The sequence below is a fragment of the Myripristis murdjan genome, chromosome 11 (assembly GCF_902150065.1).
Source record: "Myripristis murdjan chromosome 11, fMyrMur1.1, whole genome shotgun sequence".
Taxonomy (NCBI): Eukaryota; Metazoa; Chordata; class Actinopteri; order Holocentriformes; family Holocentridae; genus Myripristis; species Myripristis murdjan.
The window spans coordinates 17,504,049-17,523,186 of record NC_043990.1 but is presented as its reverse complement, the minus strand read 5'-3'; the positions used below and the strand labels follow the sequence as shown (position 1 = coordinate 17,523,186).

The 19,138-nt window shown below is 41.1% G+C and overlaps 3 protein-coding genes across 4 annotated transcripts; 1 reads left to right on the top strand and 2 right to left on the bottom strand.

Moving 5' to 3' along the window:
* Positions 1 to 278: 278 nt before the first annotated feature.
* Positions 279 to 9,380, bottom strand: mapk15 (mitogen-activated protein kinase 15). Its single transcript, XM_030063156.1, has 14 exons — positions 8,910 to 9,380; positions 7,032 to 7,130; positions 6,788 to 6,817; positions 5,662 to 5,752; positions 4,236 to 4,366; positions 3,765 to 3,928; positions 3,420 to 3,559; positions 3,255 to 3,312; positions 2,810 to 2,947; positions 2,484 to 2,589; positions 1,884 to 2,259; positions 1,574 to 1,695; positions 1,200 to 1,352; positions 279 to 904 (listed from the first exon to the last, which is right to left on the bottom strand). The coding sequence occupies exons 1-14, from the start codon at positions 9,015 to 9,017 to the stop codon at positions 710 to 712; spliced, it is 1,911 nt and encodes a 636-aa protein (XP_029919016.1). The 5' UTR covers positions 9,018 to 9,380; the 3' UTR covers positions 279 to 709.
* Positions 9,381 to 10,267: 887 nt separating this feature from the next.
* Positions 10,268 to 15,931, bottom strand: vps28 (VPS28 subunit of ESCRT-I). Its single transcript, XM_030063575.1, has 10 exons — positions 15,841 to 15,931; positions 14,560 to 14,627; positions 14,428 to 14,456; positions 13,940 to 13,977; positions 13,739 to 13,828; positions 13,518 to 13,623; positions 12,885 to 12,986; positions 12,331 to 12,384; positions 12,131 to 12,222; positions 10,268 to 11,519 (listed from the first exon to the last, which is right to left on the bottom strand). The coding sequence occupies exons 2-10, from the start codon at positions 14,597 to 14,599 to the stop codon at positions 11,399 to 11,401; spliced, it is 672 nt and encodes a 223-aa protein (XP_029919435.1). The 5' UTR covers positions 14,600 to 14,627; positions 15,841 to 15,931; the 3' UTR covers positions 10,268 to 11,398.
* Positions 15,932 to 15,955: 24 nt separating this feature from the next.
* Positions 15,956 to 19,137, top strand: aunip (aurora kinase A and ninein interacting protein). Of its 2 annotated transcripts, none has more exons than XM_030063573.1 (4): positions 15,956 to 16,176; positions 16,577 to 16,720; positions 17,272 to 17,428; positions 17,577 to 19,137. In XM_030063573.1, the coding sequence occupies exons 2-4, from the start codon at positions 16,628 to 16,630 to the stop codon at positions 18,737 to 18,739; spliced, it is 1,413 nt and encodes a 470-aa protein (XP_029919433.1). In that variant the 5' UTR covers positions 15,956 to 16,176; positions 16,577 to 16,627; the 3' UTR covers positions 18,740 to 19,137. The 2 variants fall into 2 exon arrangements, with proteins under 2 accessions (XP_029919433.1, XP_029919434.1); XM_030063574.1 differs by lacking the exon at positions 15,956 to 16,176 and adding an exon at positions 16,227 to 16,425.
* Position 19,138: the final 1 nt, after the last annotated feature.

Genomic DNA, 19,138 nt, shown 5'->3' with positions numbered 1-19,138 from the left:
TGGGAATCTCCGGGTAACACGAGAATGACCGGCGACTCAGCTGCTGCCACATGGACTTTACTTTCTCTATCACTTTGCGATTTAACGGGAAATGGGTCAAATGGATGCAACCCTAGCTTTAGAAAAAAAAAACGTTTGGCAATAGCTGCCCACCAGTGAAAAACTGCTCATGAATGCTGCTTTGCGTAATCATTTTAATCATCACCAGTCATTTGTGTCTGTAGCAGAATATGAATTGGGCCCAAGAAAAAAAAGGACCCTTGTTGTTGTTGTTGTTGTTTTGCTTTCTATACACGTTAAAGGAACAAACAGGTTTCTTGTAACTGTATTTACATTAAACATATTTCTCTGTTGCATAAGTTACTCCACTATATAAAATAGAACTGAAAGTAAAATATGGAAAAACTGTGTATACCAGTTTGGCATGTCAACATGTGTTTCTGATCAAATTTGATAACAGTGATATGAAATCACACTGAACTTTACAAATACACATTCACTGTCACAGTGGATGGAATTCCATGTCTCCATGGGCACAATCTATACAATGTAGAGCTTTTTTTTATTTCTCTCTCTCTCTATATATATTTTTTTACAAGGTCTCTTTCACCTGGCAACATCCTAGTTGAAGGTAACGTTTGTAGTGGAAGGGGCCTTTCCTAATACAAGCAAAACGCAGGTCCCATCTATCCATGTAAACTCCAGTGTGTTATTGGTTGTAAGGGCAGTTCCGCAGTAGATTGTCCAATCCGGTCTTGTTGATAGTGCCATAAGCCTGGGAATAGCTGCCCAGTTTGGCCCGAGGGTCACCCGCGCCTGCCACATTAGAGTTGTTCTGAAAGACTTTCTTGCTGAAACGTGGTGGCGGGCGCGCTTCACGGACCTGAGAGTGGGAGCGCTCGTACTGGATGAGAAGAAAAAGGAGATATCAGTAAGAAAAAAAATCCTCAGAGCAAGAATCAAATTTAAAATCAAAATTATATTAAAAAAATATCTGTTTTCCAGTTTCTCAGATAGCAACATACATTGCACACACTTCTCAAACACAATAAGAAGTGCCATGACTTGACATGTGACATTTACATTCTAAGACTCATGATCACCAAGGTTTAACATGTAGTTGATATGTGGTTGATAACCTTCAACTGCATGCTAGCTTTGGGATATAAAGTACATATGATGGGGCACAGTGGACTGACCAGGTGGGCAGAGGTCACACATATCCCTGGGGACATCAATGGCTCGTCCCTGCGGACAAGCGGGTTGTTGTGGGCTTGAGTTAGAGTCAGGGAGAAGGAGTGGGTGCGGGCCACAGGGGCTGAGCGCCCACGCTGTAGGATCTGCTCTATGGACTGGAAGGGGAGAAAAATAGAGTGTAAGTAGGAGAAAATTTCAGTAGTCAAAAAAATAACAAGAGGGGGAGTGAGGGGAAAGCACAGAACAAAGAGGGTGATGGGAGGAAGGGTGGAAAAGCAAACAAATCAAGATTACATCACACTAAGAGAGATAAAAAAAAAAAAAAAACAATCAGCAGAACAGTGAATGGTCATTCTGAATGAGGTCTGCTGCTTACTGTATTAGCATTAGCGCCCTCTGTTGGTGATGTAGTAATATGCTCATTGCTTGTCTGTCTCCTGGTCGCTGCACTACACTGGTAATAATGCGGAGGGCCGCCTGGACTCCTGACAAAACCATCTAAATGACAAAGAGAAGAGTCATGCAAGTTGGTCAAAAAGAGAGACAGCATCATGTGATGAATCATAAGGACAGCAAAGTGTCTGAGTTTCTATTTCTATACTGAGCAACGTGTGCGCAATTTATACAAGGATGTAAAACCTCTAGCATTGTACTGCCAATGTGTAGGGCCCAAACTCCATACATACTCGGGGCGTGTGTGATGGGGTTGTACGTGAGCTTCCCTATGACAGGGTTAGCTGTCCGGCTAGACTTCTCCACAGGGGGCTGGATGGATTCATTTTCTGGCCCAGGTTTTATGATGCCTCCATGTAAAGGCAAGCTTTTTGACCTATCAGTCTTTTCATGTTGTGTTTTCCTGTCTTGGTCAACAGTCCCATCTTGTTCTGCATCGGGGACCTTTTCTTCTTTGTCGTTCCCGGTGGGTTTGTCCTTGCCGTTGACATGCTCCCTGTCATATGCCGAGTCTGACCCGGATCCTGATGAGCCAGAGCCAGTTCTGTCACTCTGCTTCGGCTGGATTGGTCTTGGCATGGTCTGATTAGTTCTTTTCTCCACCATCATCTTTTTTTTAGGTAAGGAAGATGAAAATATAACAGTTTTAGTACAAACTATCATGATAGTTTCATGAGAGATTTATCAGGCTATTAAAAGAATCATTTTGCAGAAACGCGCTTAGTTTCATAATGAGTACTCCAGAGTTTTAGTGCACTCCGCTGTATGCATTATATTGTGTAAACTTCAATTTCCTCATGCTGCATTAAAAACGTTTATAGCTTGCTGTGTACCTCATAAAGTTTGTTGCGGTATTGAACCACAGACAACTGTACATCATCATCCAGCGGCAGCACAACATCATAACTCAGGGCTGGCTCCTTGGCTGGGTTATGGAACCTTCAGGGGGAGAAAACACAGTTACAAATAAAACAGTTTATAGACAGCAACAAAAAAATGAGGCAGATCTAATCTTAACACAAACAGTGTAATATAATAACTTAATTTGCTACATTATTTATTCTAACCATTCATAAAACTAAAGCAAAGAGAAGAGAACAGTGTTGTCCTGTGTTAGTCAGTGAATGGGGGTCTGACCAAGTCTTCTCCCTGTCAGTACCTGGCTACATATGGGTGTTGGAGGGCTTGCTCAGCAGTGAGCCTCTTGTCTGGGTTGAAAACAAGCAAGCGTTTCAGCAGGTCCAGAGCATCAGCAGGCACAGATGGCTGGAGAAGATCCTCCAGAGGCACCTGGGGTCTGAAGAAGGAGGGAGAAAATGAGATGGATGCAGAAAGCAGAAGAGAAAACATTTGGAGAATGTAAGGATGTAAAAATGAGATCTCTGAGAAAATAGAAAACTAAATAACAAACAATTAATTATAGACTCTTGTCATGATTTCTTCTACGGTCTTCAGAGACTTGTGCAAAGGTGTGCATTTTTGGGTTTTGAGATTAAGAGATGTACAGATCATATATGCACAGACAGCAAATGTGCACTGCCAACACAAATCATGTACAGGATTTTTATAGCACAATTAACACAAATAATAAAAATAAGACTTACTTCAGTAACATCCTCTGAATAACAGAGGCACCATATTCAGACTTGATAGAGAGAATATCTGAAAGTACAATTGCATTTTATTAGCTCATAGAGCTGAACAGTCTCCCTCACTGACAGTAAAGTGCTGTAGGTTTGAGTGAACTATACATGGTGTGTTTTAGTCACCATCTGGGCTGGGGTGTGGTATGGCACTCATTATCTTCTCTATTTGGTTGATGGTGGATGTCCCGGGGAACAGGGCTTTACCCAAAAGCATCTCTCCCAGGATACAACCAATGCTCCACATGTCCACACCCTTGGTGTACCTTGGGAAAAGATTGTGCCTTTGACAGTGCTGGACACTTATAACAACATATATGTAGGTTTCTAAATAGGAATTCTGCTTATGTTCACTTATACCAGGATAGGTTCAGCCTTGATTACAAAACCCAAGTTGCATATTATTTTTGAATGAACTGCTGTAAAGAGCAAAAGCACAATATTTACAACAGATGCCTGTCGCTGTTGTACCTTGTGGATCCCAGCAGGATCTCAGGAGCTCGGTACCACCGCGTGGCCACGTATTCCGTCAGCGCCGGGTTCCCAGAATCCTCTTGCATCTGGCAGAGAGATCTGGCCAACCCAAAGTCACACAGTTTGACACGACAGTCGGTGTCCAGGAGGACGTTGGACGGCTGCGGAGGACACCGAAATGGGAAACATTCTTCACAAGGACAATAAAAAGGCTGACTTATATTCCTCTACCCAGAGGTCAGTTTGAGAGTGTGTTACAGTGAATATAACAGCTCAAATTTTTAGCCCTAAATCTACAAAATTTTACAACAGAAACCAAAAATAATAATAGATAACACATAAAAAAGATTTATCACAGGTACCTAATTTGGGTGGATATAATTCAACTCAAATGCATTTCAATAATTGCCATACTGCATTCAACTATTACTCCTCAGCACTCTCTCTGTGATAACCTCGCTGGCATACCTTTTGGTCCCTGTGGATAACGTTTCCTGAGTGCAGGTACTTGGTGGCTTTGAGGAGCTGGTACATGACAAAACGCTTATGGATGTCCTTCAATAAACTGCCTTTCTTTATAACTGCATGCAGGTCAGTATCTGGCACAAAGGAGAACCAGTGATTAAAGGAAATATGACTTTGACAGCAGTGATATTATCGCCAGGCAACTAACCAAGGTCAATGTTAGGCCTGAATGATATGTTAAAAAAAAAAAAAATCATATCGCAAACTTGTGATTAATTTTACAGATATTGCGGTGACGATATGAATTGCGATTTCAGCAGGAATGATAATTTTTGTATCATATTTTACATTTTCACAGAAATGCATTTTAAAATGACAACAATGTCATTTTTGCTTGGGTCTGTACCAAACAAACATGTTTTCTTACATCTGCAAAATACAATTACAGCTGTGTTTTATCACACATATTACCATTATTAAAAAAATTCAGCTCCTATGATTTGGATATTGCACAATTACAATTACCATATTACGATTTCAATAATGTTTTGATTAATTATTCAGCCCTAGGCAACATATAAATGCACAATTCACAGTTTGGAAGTCATAGCGAACAACAACAGCCCCAGCTTTTAAGTAAAGGCTGGAGAAAAACAATGGAGCTGGAGCTGCTGGCACTTGTGGAGGCAGCAGTGAAGGTGTGTGTGGGACTGCTGCATGGCTGTGGATTAGACTGCAGAGAGGGAGACCAATCTGTGGACTCAGCAGTGGGGCACTGCAGGCAGCCAAGAGAAGCAAAACTCCTCAAACACACACACACACACACACACACACACATACAAACAGACACATACATACACACACACTTAAAAAACTGCATGTACATCACAAACTGTAGAAAGTAGATATAACCATGCACACCTATTTGCCATGCTGTGCATACTACTTCAGGGTGTACATGCATGCACACACACTCACAGAGACACAGGCGTGTGTGCACACACACACACACACACACACACACACACACACACACACACACACACACACACACACACACACACACACACACACACACACACACATTTCAGTGCCAACTAAAATTGCTGAGTGCCACTGCAGCGCTCATTCTTCTCCGTGTTGCTGTATTTTATGTTTGTTCATCTGAAATTAGCTGCACAGCACAACGTTTGTGGGTGGTGATCTAAGTCAAAGTCCTGGGTGTAACAGATCAGGCTATTGTTTTTAAAAGGCTTTGTGCATAAAAACCACGACAATGAGTGTTTGTTTAAGTTGTGAATGTGTGCCACAGTTCAGGAGCAATGCAAGTCAAACGCTGGCGTCACTGCTCGGACTCTGTGCCTCTGATTACTGAGATCATGATCATGTAAAGGTGATGCAACGTCCAAGAGGCTGCATCAACACTCACCCATAAATTCAAAGATGAGGTAAATGTCTTTATCATTCTGTGCTCTGATGACATTGAGAAGCCTGATGATGTTGGTGTGATCCCCAAACTCCTGTTCACAGGATAAACACGTTTAGTGATGGAAACCACACAAAACACACGCAGACTACACTGTTGACCCATAATAACTGGTAGATATCAAGGTTATGTATACAAGGTAGAGTTTTAGTTACGTAATGGTTGACTATGTTCCCCTGCTATGCAAACCTCATGACTGCTCTACTGGAGTTTAACTGGAAGATGACAACAGCTGATTAGGGGGCAGCGGCACAGCTGACAGTCACATGAGTGTAGATGGGTGTGAGTAAAAGATAAAGAGACAAACAGGTATATACATGATAGAGAGAAAAATAGAAATAGGAGCTCACTAAACTACTGATACAAGCCATGTCACCTGTTTCCTGTTTTTTTTTTTTTTTTTTTTTTTTTTAAATATAATACTGATGCACTGAACAAGCTACTGGAATGGTACAGTATCATTACTCTGCTTTTCTCCCACAATACTGAGCAGCTGTGGCTCTATTTCAACAGCAGTAATGCTGACACCACTGCCATTAACCTTTGAGACCGGGCCAATGCAGAATAAGTTTAGGAATCTTACTGGCATCCTCCTTTCTTTCCATACACACAACGTCATGGAAAAACAAACCGCACTAAGCCAGTAATTAATTAATGAGGGATGATGTCTTTTACCTGGACTCACCTTAGTAATAAATAATAAGAAAATGTCTGTGGTATTTTGTGCACTTGACGCATTTTTAAAGGGACTGGAAAGAGGATTAAGAAACAGAGGGTGCACATAGCAGAAGATATAGCAGGAGGAATGAGTGGAGAAAACACATGAGGGGCTAAAGTTGTAAAGGTGTCTATCCCCTGAGGAAACATTGAGAAACGGGTATTTTAATTTCCTTTTCAAAACCAATGGCACTTATTTATGACTCTGCTTGTGTGACCTCTGTTCATAACTTGAGAAAAGCCTGATTTACAGTTCTTATCTAACGACTGGTAATAGCCTGGGAATGAGATTAAAAGAACACATGCTTTCAGACTACAGTGTGGTATATATCTGACTTTAAGTTATCCTTACCTGAAGGAACATGATTTCTCTGAATGTCCGCTGCAAAAGGTAAAGCAATCACCAATCAGGTTTTGTAACCCACAAGTCATGTGGAGCAATAAACTGAGTACACACTGTCACGTTGTTCTATTTAATCATTGGCCTAACTCAGGTGAAACAGGTTAGACAATTTGTAGCTAGATATACTCAAAGTTAATATTTTAGAGTGATGGCATGCATTATCTCATTGTCACTTAAGGTCACAAGAACACACCTGGGCATCTGTCCTGTTTCTGAAGGCATCAAAGATCTTCTTCACAGCCACAACCTCGCCTGTCTGTCTGTCGACTGCCTTCCACACGATGCCATAGGCCTGAGACAGACACACAACACACAATGAAAACACTGCGCCTGCTGCTTCTTTGGGAAAATTACATTCAGTAAGAGCATCACAGGATAGCAACAATGTAAAAAGTGCAGAAAATGAGTAAACCGTAACCCAGCTAGGTGATGAGGAGTAACACCGGGCACTAAATCAGCTTATGATACAGCATACTTTATTAATCCCCCAAGGAGAAACTGGTTTGACAACACACATATTACACAATAAAATTACAGTCATACCATCCCATAGCAGAATCAAAGAGGGGGATCACAAATCCCTGTGCTACATCCATGACATAAACATACCACCACAACAAATAAAGATAACATCAGTCATTAACATCACTATTACCACAGCATCATCCTTTGTCAGCAGCTGAAAAACCTGACTGCTGTAGGCACAAAAGACTTCCCACATCTTTTTTAGTAGGACATGAAGACATGAGGGTATGGCTGCTACAAGTACTCCTTAGGTCATTAAAAACACCATACAGAGGGAGTCATCACACACCAGAATACACCTGAGCTTCTTGTTCTCTGCTCTGTTATGGCCTCTACAGAATCTCAGGTCAGTCCAGTGATGGATCCTGCCCTCCAAATCAGTTTGTCGACCTTGTTTCTGATGTCAGCTGTTGGGCTTTTCACACAACAGACAACCTCATTGAGAAGCATGCGCTACAATACTTTGATTAAACACATGCAGTAGAGACCTACTGATATCAAATGACCTAAGGAAAAAGAGTCTGACCCAGACCTTCTTAAAGATGGAACTGGTGTCCTCTGTCTAGTCCAGAACATTGTTATCCCTGTGAACACTCAGGTATGTGTATAAAGACGCTGTTTCAACTCAGTGTCCTTTAATCTGGACAGGGGTGACCTCAGCTTAACTGAGCCGCTTTCTCCCACTGGAGCGACCAACTTCCTACTAAAGTGGGTCCAGAAAAGGAAATGTGTTGTTTACAGGGGAAAGATGATTAAATTAAATTAAGCTTTAAAACCACACTATGTATATCCCACAATAATACTACAACGTGCATCAATCATTGCTGCTGTAACCCTACTTTATGACTTTCTCTGACAGTGCCATGTCCAGCAGGTCTTTGTCTCCCTGCAGGGATCACTGCACAGTGCTACCGCCCAGCTTCCTGCAGGTGAAACCACAGCAGACAGTAAACAGGTCCAGCTGCTGTGCAACATGAGCCAGGCCTCTCCTCTCCCTCCCATTCAGGTGTGGTTGTTAGCAAATATGACGCGTATACGTGGCAGTCCCAGGTCGCCACCTGGCCACTAATAGTGTCTACACATCAGAGAAGCAATTTGAAAGTCTCTGAGGACAGTATATGGAAAGAGCCCCATCTGTCTTTAGTCCTGTGGCTACCATAGAAAGCTACTAGTGGAAAGCAAAACAAAGGGTTTGGACTCTGACACTGCAAGGGGGGGAAAACTGTCCTCCCAGCTCAGCTGATCTGTCCTGCGAGAGTAAACAAACCTCCTGCTTACGACACTGCTATTCAACTCAGGACATTTAAATCTGGAGAATTTGAAGAATTTATCCTAAGAAGGAAGAATTTCGTGGTGAACACCGTGTGCAACGTGCGCAGACTGAATAAAAGAGCGTGACTCTTAATATAACAAGTGATTGCAAAGTGAAACTTAGGCCAAAGTATTTCTGAGGAAACATACAACTTGAAACTTTGCTGATGCGATTTGTGTTGACAACGCAATACCTGACTACAGTAATAAAATTAAACCGTTTTTATGCACTCACCCCTTTTCCAAGCCTCTTCTTGATTTCATATTTCAGAGAGATGTGTTCCTCCACCTCGGAGACGCTCACCCCTTCGCCTTTTTTGCTCATTTTTAGAGTCCAGTTCATTTGGTCACGCACAACTATTCACGTCGTTTGATAGTACCTTAAACAGATCATTAGGATTAAAATGTCTTTAAAACAGGTGCAAAGTGTTGGCAGCGCAGACCCACATGCGACTTTTAAGTTACTAGACAAGCGCCGCGTCGCTGCCTGATCAATCAATGTTGAAGCCGCAGGTTAGTTTCCTCTCTGTGCTTAAAATTTCTCTGTCACAGTCCACCAAAGTAACACGGTCGCTGATGTTTTGTTTTGTTTTGTTCTGTTTTTTTAACACCGGGGGTGGAAGTCAGTTCTGACTGCGAGTTTGGATAATCCCAAAGTGCAGGTTGGCCGCTGGACCTCAGACCGGGCTAACGCAGCGTTTTGTAGTTGTTTGTCGTCCTGGAGACACAACCAGCCGCTGCCCGCTCCTTAAAGGAACCCGCACAGAAACAGAGGACATAGATCGGCACCTCCCGATAGTTAGACAGGTGAATAGCATCCTTCAAGCTCGGTGCCATAGAGTGATCTCCATGACGGCATTGTCCAACACTGTGAGGTAGCTGTGTTGAGGTGCACCAGACAAAATGGCCTCTTAAGAGCACTGACTGAGTTTGGCCAGTCTAGTTATTCCAGTTCTGTAGGAAAACGAGCCAGTCGCATTAACCAGACATGTAGTGAGGTTAAAGACAGGTCTCCGGTCCCTAATCACCATTAAACACACAACCTCGGTAGAAAAAGTAATAATTCTTTCAGAAAAGCATTGGTTTCTGTTTTTAAAGCATAACATTAAAAAATTAAAATATTAAATTCTGATCTCTGTATGGGCACCTATGCAGCAGCAGAAGTTGGCCTAGAATTCAGTCTGGAAGAAGAACAAGTGATGTGTGTATGCAACAGAGTACAAAGTAGGCAAAAAAGGAGAAACAAGTGTAGTATAGTAATAAAATGGAATGTAAATACACGAGGGTAAATGCTGCTGACATGTTCAACACTGAGGATGTGCACAAATATCTCCAGAAGAAAAAAAAAAACAGCACAGCAACTAGACATTAAACATGTGCAGCATACATTTTAGTAAATATATTAAATGTAATACCACATCCTAATAAAGCATGACATCGACACTGATAATTAAGAGATATCATATGGGGGGAAAGCCAGTCAGTGCATTATGTGTTGTACAAATAAAAACATGATCCACTGCATTTCTTTCAAATAAATTTGAAATGTGCAAAAATATCACCAAAATATTTACACAATATGCAAGACATTTGGAGGTAGATTTTTTTTTCAGCTTTATTTCTAAAAAGGTGTTACATGTTTTATTTAAAATTCAAAACTATTATTTACAATGATAATTCTTAATAAATATGTTCTCCCTAATTGTTGTTGAGGGTTGAAACATATTTAGTAAGCAAAATTAGGAGGGGTTTGTGTCCACCTCTCTTTTGCCCACTCAATGTGGCCAAACCCTCGCTTCTAGACAAAATCTGAACTAGACATATTAACTGAAAACAGTGCTAGTGATAGAAAATATGCACAAAGAGGAAAACAAGTAAACATAAACATTTCTTCCACCAATGTAATGATGAATTTGAAGTGTGCTACAGTGATCTTTAAAGCCAGACAATTATTTCAGTTGAATATCATTAATATACATCAACTGATAGACGAAGCAGATTTACCCTTTCTCAGCTTCTTTTACTGTACTGACAAACACTAGTGTAAGTATACTGCAGTAAAAACAGATCTGATGCATTAGAAAAGTGATTACACAGCCGAGAAAAAAAAAATGCAAATCTGACTCCTAAATTTTGTATGATTTTTGAGCCCCATCAGGTAGCGGGCACATATTTAGGAAAAAAAAAAAAAAAAAAGGTATATACTTCTTTCTAATTATATAAAGGCTTTGGCTGACACAACCTTTCATCTTGTGCACACTTTGTCCAATATAATTTTGTCATGCTTTTTGTTGCTCTGTGACACTTACGTATAAAATTAGACCCTTTTTGATATTACAAAGTGAGAAGTAAACTATTCTCAAGAGCAGGGTGAACGGACGATGTAAAAGGATTTACCACCCTGCTTTGGGTAAAAGGGAGGCTAATGGAGCACCTCACAGCACAGGTAGAGCCCAGTGGGCAAGGCTGCAGACAGCATCGAGAGCTGCTCTGGAGTGCACAACCATGTACCAGAGACAGTCACGTCAAGAGATTGAATGGTACAGAACATCAATAGGAGCACAGGAAACTAATGCTGACAGAGGAAAGGAAGGGAAAGAGGGTGTGAACAAGAACACCTGTCCAGACGCAGATACACTCTCTACAAAGGTAGAGTGCTTCATTTTTTTAATCAGGTATTAGAGGGAGAAGTCCAGACAGATGGATGTAGGATGGAGGGACGGTTTAAGAGGAGTGGAGGAAGCGGTTGAAGGCATTGTAGGCCGATTCGAGGTCAAACAGCATCTGACGAACCTGAGAATCATCCAGTTCATCTGAGGCCGACATGCTGCTGAGGGTGGTCAACCTGAGGAACGAGAGCAAGACAAAGATCCACAAGATCATTATGATATGTCATTTAGCAAATGCTTTTGTCCAAAGCCACTTATAGCCAACAGTCGTCAATCCAATCAGAGTCATCATGAGCTAAGCCTCCAGCAAAGATGGGTATCACCTAGGGCTGGGTAATGTATGGATATAATATCAGTATCATGATATGAGACTAGATATTCTCTGAGGTTTTAGCTATTGTAATACGGCACAAATGTTGCTTTTTACTGGTTTTAAACGCAGCATTACAGTAAATGGTTGCAGTTTTCTTAAGTTATTAGACTGTTGTAACAGGTTGCCAGTCCAACCTTTACACTATGCTCAATGAAATTTGACTGCTTTGTTGTCATTGTCTGCACCCGAAGAAGTCCTTTACCCACACAGTGCTTTTAACTCAAACCACACGGTTAGCTGCCGTGGGTTTGTTCATTTGAGTGTTCATGTGTAGCTGCTTATGCATTTTTTATAGTACAGCTGGAGTCAAATGCAAGCACTGTAAATATTGCACTAGTGTTGCTGTGTATATAACACACACAATAACTGGCATAGTGATAATATAAACAATGTGGGTGGCCTAGTGTAACATACCAGAGGCTGACTTTGTCTTTAGCCTCAGAGTCTGGAGGCATGTTGCTCATTCTGTTCATAGTCTCCATCAGCTCTCTCAGGTCTGGCTGGATCTGGTCCAAAGGAAAACAAAATGCATCCAGTTACTCAGGTTTATTAAGCAGTAACTATAACAATATAGCCATTAGCCTGTCACAAATATTTAATATCTGCCCACTTACCTCATCCATGGCCCTGATCTCCAGTCTCAGCTTGTCCATCACAGTAATGAAGAGCTAAACATTGGAGGATAGAGGGAAAGCGAGAAACAAAGGACAATAAGCATCTTCAATGTATTTTCCTGCTTAAACTATCAGCAAGCGGAAATTAATTTTCCACCCTCAACAACATCGAGAGAGCACACTATCTCACTGTCCAGTGATTGCATTTGGGGTTACGATCTGATTTCATGGGTTCCTTTAAACTTCTCTGGTTTAGCCTGCATTTTGAACAGAACTACGCTATGTGGCGAGCACTGGCTCAGTTGGCTCTGAGTCAAAGCTGGCAGTGGACACCTCTGGCAACTCCATACCCACTCAAAGTTTTCTGTCTCTGATTTGAGGATGGGCCAAATTAGGTGGGATCACTTTGTACACTCAGTGCTACAACGTATTAAATCATTTAATCAAAAAAGGAACTGCAACAACTTTTATGCTGGCATACAGCCCAAACAAACCCAGAGTTTGCATTGACTGAGTAGGTAATACGATGGCAGGGAGAGAGAGAGAGAGCGTACAGAAACTATATCTGCAATGCAGCGGTTCAGATTGCCCTTGTCATCCTTGATGGTGATTGGCCGATCCTCCTTAATCCTCTCCATGGCGAGTGGGCAATCAAGCTAGAACACAATATGACAAGAGTGAGCTACATGCAAAATAAATAAATAAAAAATAGTATTGTGTTTTCTCCACATTATGTCATGTTGAAATGGTTCCACTGACATTGACACTAAGCTGTAGAGGTTTATGTAATCATTTTGCAAGCCGAGTTTTGGAGAAATTAGATATAATCCATCCATGTTTGTTGGTTAACGTGCAACCATTGTACTTAAAAAGGACCTGAAAAAGATAATGCTTTGGCCAAGATTTAGCTTAGATTTTGTTAACCCAGCAATTCAGCTTGATTAAGCCAAAGTTAGCCTCCATTATTACCATAACAAAGTTAAATAATACCATTTAATACCATAGTAATGGTAATGCATACAAATGTAAACAATATCAACTTTGAAAATGTTTGAGTTTTCTTGCTTGTGCAATTATTACTACCTTTTCAGGCCCTTAATAATTCAAGCTGACAAAATAGGCCATATAAAAAATGGTCTATATCCAATGTCTCCTCAAATCATGTGCACTCCAAATCAGGAGCTTACCCTGTACTTCCTGCAGAAGTCATCGATGGAGCCCACATCAGAGCCCTGGACCTGTTTGAAAGCAGCCTTATACTGAACCAAAAGTCTTGAGCAAGAAGCCGTGTACCTGAAACAGATGGCCACCGCACATTACTGGACACATACAGAGAGTGTACAAAAATATACATATAAAGAAACATATGTACTCCCGCACACAGAATACAAATTCAAGTAGGACTCACTCATTTGGTGTGACACAGTCTTTGATGTAAGCTTTCTCCAGAGCCTGAAGAGTTTTGACGACAGCAAACAACTCCGCCATGTTGTCATACCTTCAGAGACAGAGTTAACAGCGAGGTGTTACCATAACGACTTCATGAACCCTGCATGGGCTCCAGTGTATTCATATTAGGCTCAGACTGGACATTAGTACACACACTTACTTCTCTCGTTCTCTTGCATTTTTGTATAGCTTCACCTCCTGAAAAGAGGCATGATTTGTGATGAAGGGCTTCTTAAGATGACATTAAGTATGTCTAATAGTATTATGCACACACACACTGCTATGGACAAATGTATATTTCAAAAAAGCAACATCATTGGCAACAAACATGTTTTATTAGGTCAATACTGGCATCTGTGGGTCAATTAAGAGTAGTATGATAAGTTTATAGAGGTTAAAGTTTCAAAGCGTGTAATCAATAAGTAACAAAGCAAAGTCACTTATTGTTTAAATGTAAAGATGTTGGCTATCACTCACATTTTTCCCTGTAAAAGCTAATTTCAGTTAGCAATTTGAAGAAATGACATACAATTAGAAAATGTGTTGATAATTTTATTTAATCCTTTAGATTGCTAAAGTCTTGAAAATTAAATTGAAATAAAATCCTATCTCTCCAACCCTTAAAAAAACACATGCAGTCACATTTACCTCATATAACTCAGGCTTATTGGCTGGGGCTGTGGAAAAAATAGAGGTAAAGTAAGTATATGAAATGAGTGAAATTATTTTTAACAGTGTTTGGAGTGTGTAGTGTGTAGACATCAGGCTTCTGTGTCTCACCTCCTCCTATCCCTCCTGTCACTGGTATTCCGTGGAACATGGCAGCAGCTGGTGTGTGTGAGCTTGATCTGAGTGGGACCAAGGTTACAATCTATTAGGCCCAACTATAGTAACGTTAAAGATATGATGTATACCTAACTAAAACGCAAAAAAAACAAACACTGTGAAGACTGGGCATTTGGAACAGCTTGGGTTTCACCCTTTGTGCAAAGGCATTAGTTTTGATCACAATTTAATTTGCGGTTCTTCTTAGGAATGACAAATGTGCATTAATCCGTGTTTTTCCAAAGCATTACACAAGTAATCCAAGACCCTCTTCAGCCTCTTGATGGCAAATGTGTGTCAAATGCTCTGGCTGCCAATTTAACATATCATCGTATCATATTTAACATCTTCTAAATTTGCACATTGACCTACCTCTATGCACATTTTATACACCCATGCACACGGTTTTTTCTGTTTTTTTTTTTTTTTGTTGCACATTGCTTTTTGCACACTGGGTTGTACTTAGGTTATTCTGTTGTACTCAGATCTTATTCTGTTATACTTAGATCTTATTCTTTATTTCTATTTTTTTTTATTTACTTAATCTGTAATCTGTGGATACTGCTGAAGAAAATGTGAATTTCCTGCGGGATGAATAAAGTATCTACCTACCTACCTACCTACCAACTATCAAAGTCATCCCAGTTGTGTCCGTGGGGGTTAACAGTGAAATTGTTACCCATGAAAACTAGAAATTAATCTAACTCAGTTTCATGCCATGAGTCAACAACTCTTTGGGTCTATAAAATCAAAGATCAAATGACTTCTCGGTAACTGGATGGACACCTGTAGCAGGCGTCACGGGTTAAAACGTTGGTTCTTTGAATTCCAGGTGCTGCGAAACCTGTTTTAAGGTTTTAGCTCCTCAGGACTGTCGCTTGGTAAAATATGAAAGGGCCGGCCGGCCACGCTAAAACCCTGGCACCACGCACTGCTGAGTTTAGCTAAACACGGGCCACTCCAAAGACAATCCGCAGACAATGATGAGCTGCTAAACCCGATCCGCTGACATGTTGTGCTTTTACTTTGACCAGCTAGCTTGTGGTAAGCTAGCAAGCCCTGTTCGTTAGCACTTCCTTACTGATTTGTCAAAACTGGGCCAGATAGTTGACAGTACACAATAAACACTGTATGTACTGTCATCATTGAGTCAACAGCTATTAACTGTAACGGCCTTTTGCTGCTATTTCGATGTTAACATCTGTTTAATCAACGAATTGAAATCATTTTACTCACCTCCTTCGGCAAAATGTTGTGACGACAATGTAAACACACCCTCCCGTGAGGACCCACAGACGTCAAAATATTAGGTGTCCGTCGCGCCGCGCTTAAAATGAAATAAAACGTGATAAATTAACGCCTTTTAAGATGAAAACCGATTTATCCAGTTCACACGGTTTGTATGTATTTTCATTCACACCTCGGATGTTGACTGACAGGTGGTAGTAAAACTCTGGGTCATGGTTAAGCACTTTTCCGTTGCCTCGGTGTCTCTTTGCGTCGTCATCCTCCGGCAGCCGCCGTCGACGCGCCAGACTCAAACCGGCTGCTGATTAAACATATCCGACCGAGGTGAGTTAACTTAAAGCCTTTTGCCACAAACCCCTCGCTTATCACTTGACTTAGAAAACTTCACTCGCTGCACATTATGTAGTCAGCTCACATTTATCATCGCTCATTATTTAGACAAACTTTTATAGACGAATAACCAGCTAATGATTGCTAACTGTGAGCTAGCCTGTTAGCATGTTGTGCAGCGCTAAAGAAAGTTAACGGAACTTAACAGTTGATTTTGTTCAATGTTCATTTTTCTTTGACACGGTAACTTTAGCAGTCTCTTATCTTTGTCTTACATGACAGAACAAAGAAGCAGAGTTTGATAAAATTGTAACTTAATTGTATGTTAATGTCAAAAGCCCATTATTTATGTTAAATCACATGATTTTCACCAGCAGTGTAATTTCTCTCCAAGCCTCTCAAGGTGGTTTTATGCAGGATCTTGCAAATCTCTCCACTCTTCATCATGAAGACCTCCAGACCTGCACTGCAGGCCCCTGCTCAGGAGGAGTGTGGTGTTTGGCTAGACACTGTGCAGCTCAAAGGAAAAGCTAAGCAGGTAAATATGGAAATAATTTTTTTTCATACATGTAATACATATTTGTCCTTGCATTATACCTGTGACTGTTAGCAAGCTCCATCACCTAATGTTACCCCTGATTCTGTAATTAGACAGAATGGTGATTTTGTACCAAAACTTAAAGACTGTGATTCATTACTCCAGTTGAAAGTCGTGATTTTTTTTAAAGGGTGATGTAAAATCACAGTGAACATACTTACAGTGCAGAACATTCAGCTCTTCACTGCTTTTGATGAAAAATGATGTTTCACTTAATTGACTTTTCATGAAGTTGTATACAAAGATATCATGTTGCTGTGTTGCACAACCTTTAGAGAACATCTGCAAAAGTGTATGAAATTGAAATCAAAAAGAAGGAACTTGAATTCTGAGTTTCCCAAACCAAACTAATAGAAACCAAATTATGACCTAAAAACCAAAGTACAAACGGCATTGTGAAAAAGGTGAATGACTACACCCCTGTTCTGTAATTATAATTTTGTGTCACAATAGTCTTGTATTCTGAGTTGAACTTTCTGTGTATGTTTCAGAAACGACTCGCCCGTCCCATTTCTAAGCTGCTGAACCCCTTGGCTCCAGGTTCAGGATACAGTTTGGCTGTGGCTCTGAACTTCACTCAGACCAAAATTCAAATGCCAAACACCAAACAGAGCTCCATATCCTCCTTTTTTGTACCTCAACGCAGAAGTAAGTAGCTGCAGCCCTGCTGCAAACAAGTTATGGAAATACACTCCAAGAATTATTATTATCCTCCAGATCAGTCATGAGCTGGTGGAGCTGTTATGTGTCTCTTTCTTTTTGAGTGAACATGTTTTCCTGTTTCTTCCACACACAGTTCTCAATAAGATATCCAGAGCTGAAGTAGCAAACACAGATCCAGAGGACTTGTCTTCTTCATCCTCTACCTCTACCACCTCTACCTCATCCACATCCACATCTGGGACAAAACGAAAACGTGATATGGATCTTGATGTGTGCGACTTGTTTAACACAGAGGAGCGCCACATCAAGACATCAGACGTTGATGTTAGAGGAGAGGGTGCAGGTCATGAGTGGCAAAGTGAAAATTTGACTGAAAATGAGGCACCAGTGTGGCGGGAGCACTGTGATGGAAGCTATACACTTGCATTAAACACGAAGCATGAATCTGAAGAGGAGTCTGATAAGGAGATGAATCAGCCAGAGAGGAAGAGGAGACTCGCTGAACCCTCTTCACCGTCAGCTAAGGGTGGTGCTCTTGGACAAGAGTGCAGTCAGACGAAGGAGCAGTTTCTCACCTGTAGCAGCCGTCAGCACAGTCAAGATTCAAAGGACTCCAGTGAAATGAAGCCATATGAGCACATGACTCCCAATTCTGACAGTGAAGCTGACCTCACTCAACAGAAACACCTCGAAGCAAACAAGGCCAGAGACTCTGGTTCAGCATTCCTTGAAAGTCTTCTAAGTGAGGACGCTTTTGGGATTTGGATGGGTGCAGAAGGGAGAACCTCCACTCAGAAGTCTCACAAACCCCCTCCTTTATCTCAGCTGGATGACGAGAAAGAAAACAGCGAATCATCCTGTTCCAGATCTCCCTACAAGCGTCCATCCCTCTCTCCTCTCAGACCTCTTTCAAACCGCAAATGGGCAGATCCAAAACCTGCATCGTCTCAAAAACCCATTCCAAAGCTGCTGTGGAGGACGGCTGAGGAAGAGAGCCTCAGTTCTCAGTGCAAGTGGACAAAACCGAATGGCTCTCCTCTAAAGAAATGTGCGCCAAAACAACCTTGCAGAGAGGCTGAGGAGGACAGTCTGGCCATGTTGTTCACCCAGGACTCTGAGGGCTTCAGGGTGATAGCACACCGCAGCCTGCACGCCAGGAGTCCATTCAAAGATCACACTAATGTAAGCACAGGGATGATGAGGAGAGCTGGTGCTTACAAACCTGTGGTGGAGGATGAGGAAGAGGAGATGCTCTTTACTCAAGACTCCCAGGGAAATATGGTGATCAAACATTGACAGTTTTTTTTTTTTTTTTTTTTATAGATTGTACATAATCTGGGAGTCCTGTGAGGAGAGTGTCCAATTAAGTTCAGGGTTTGTTTTGGAAGTCGTTCTTGAGATGTTTCAATGTAGATTTTTGTAAATAAGCCTTTTTTTTTTATTTTACTGTGTAAGCGCTTGAAATCAGTTATCCTTCCTGTAAGTGAGATACAAATCTATAATTGCATTACTTTACTTTTTTTCTGTAATTTGTCCCTCCCCTGCACTTCTGGGGGTTTTAGCCTTTCTCTCTGTTGTTTCAAGTCAGAGCCTATTTTTGTGATGTTTTGTTTCTTTTTGTCTTTATCACTACTGTACATCTCTCGACATGCAGCTGTCTTGTGTAATAATAAACTCTGGCCACAAACCAGTGCT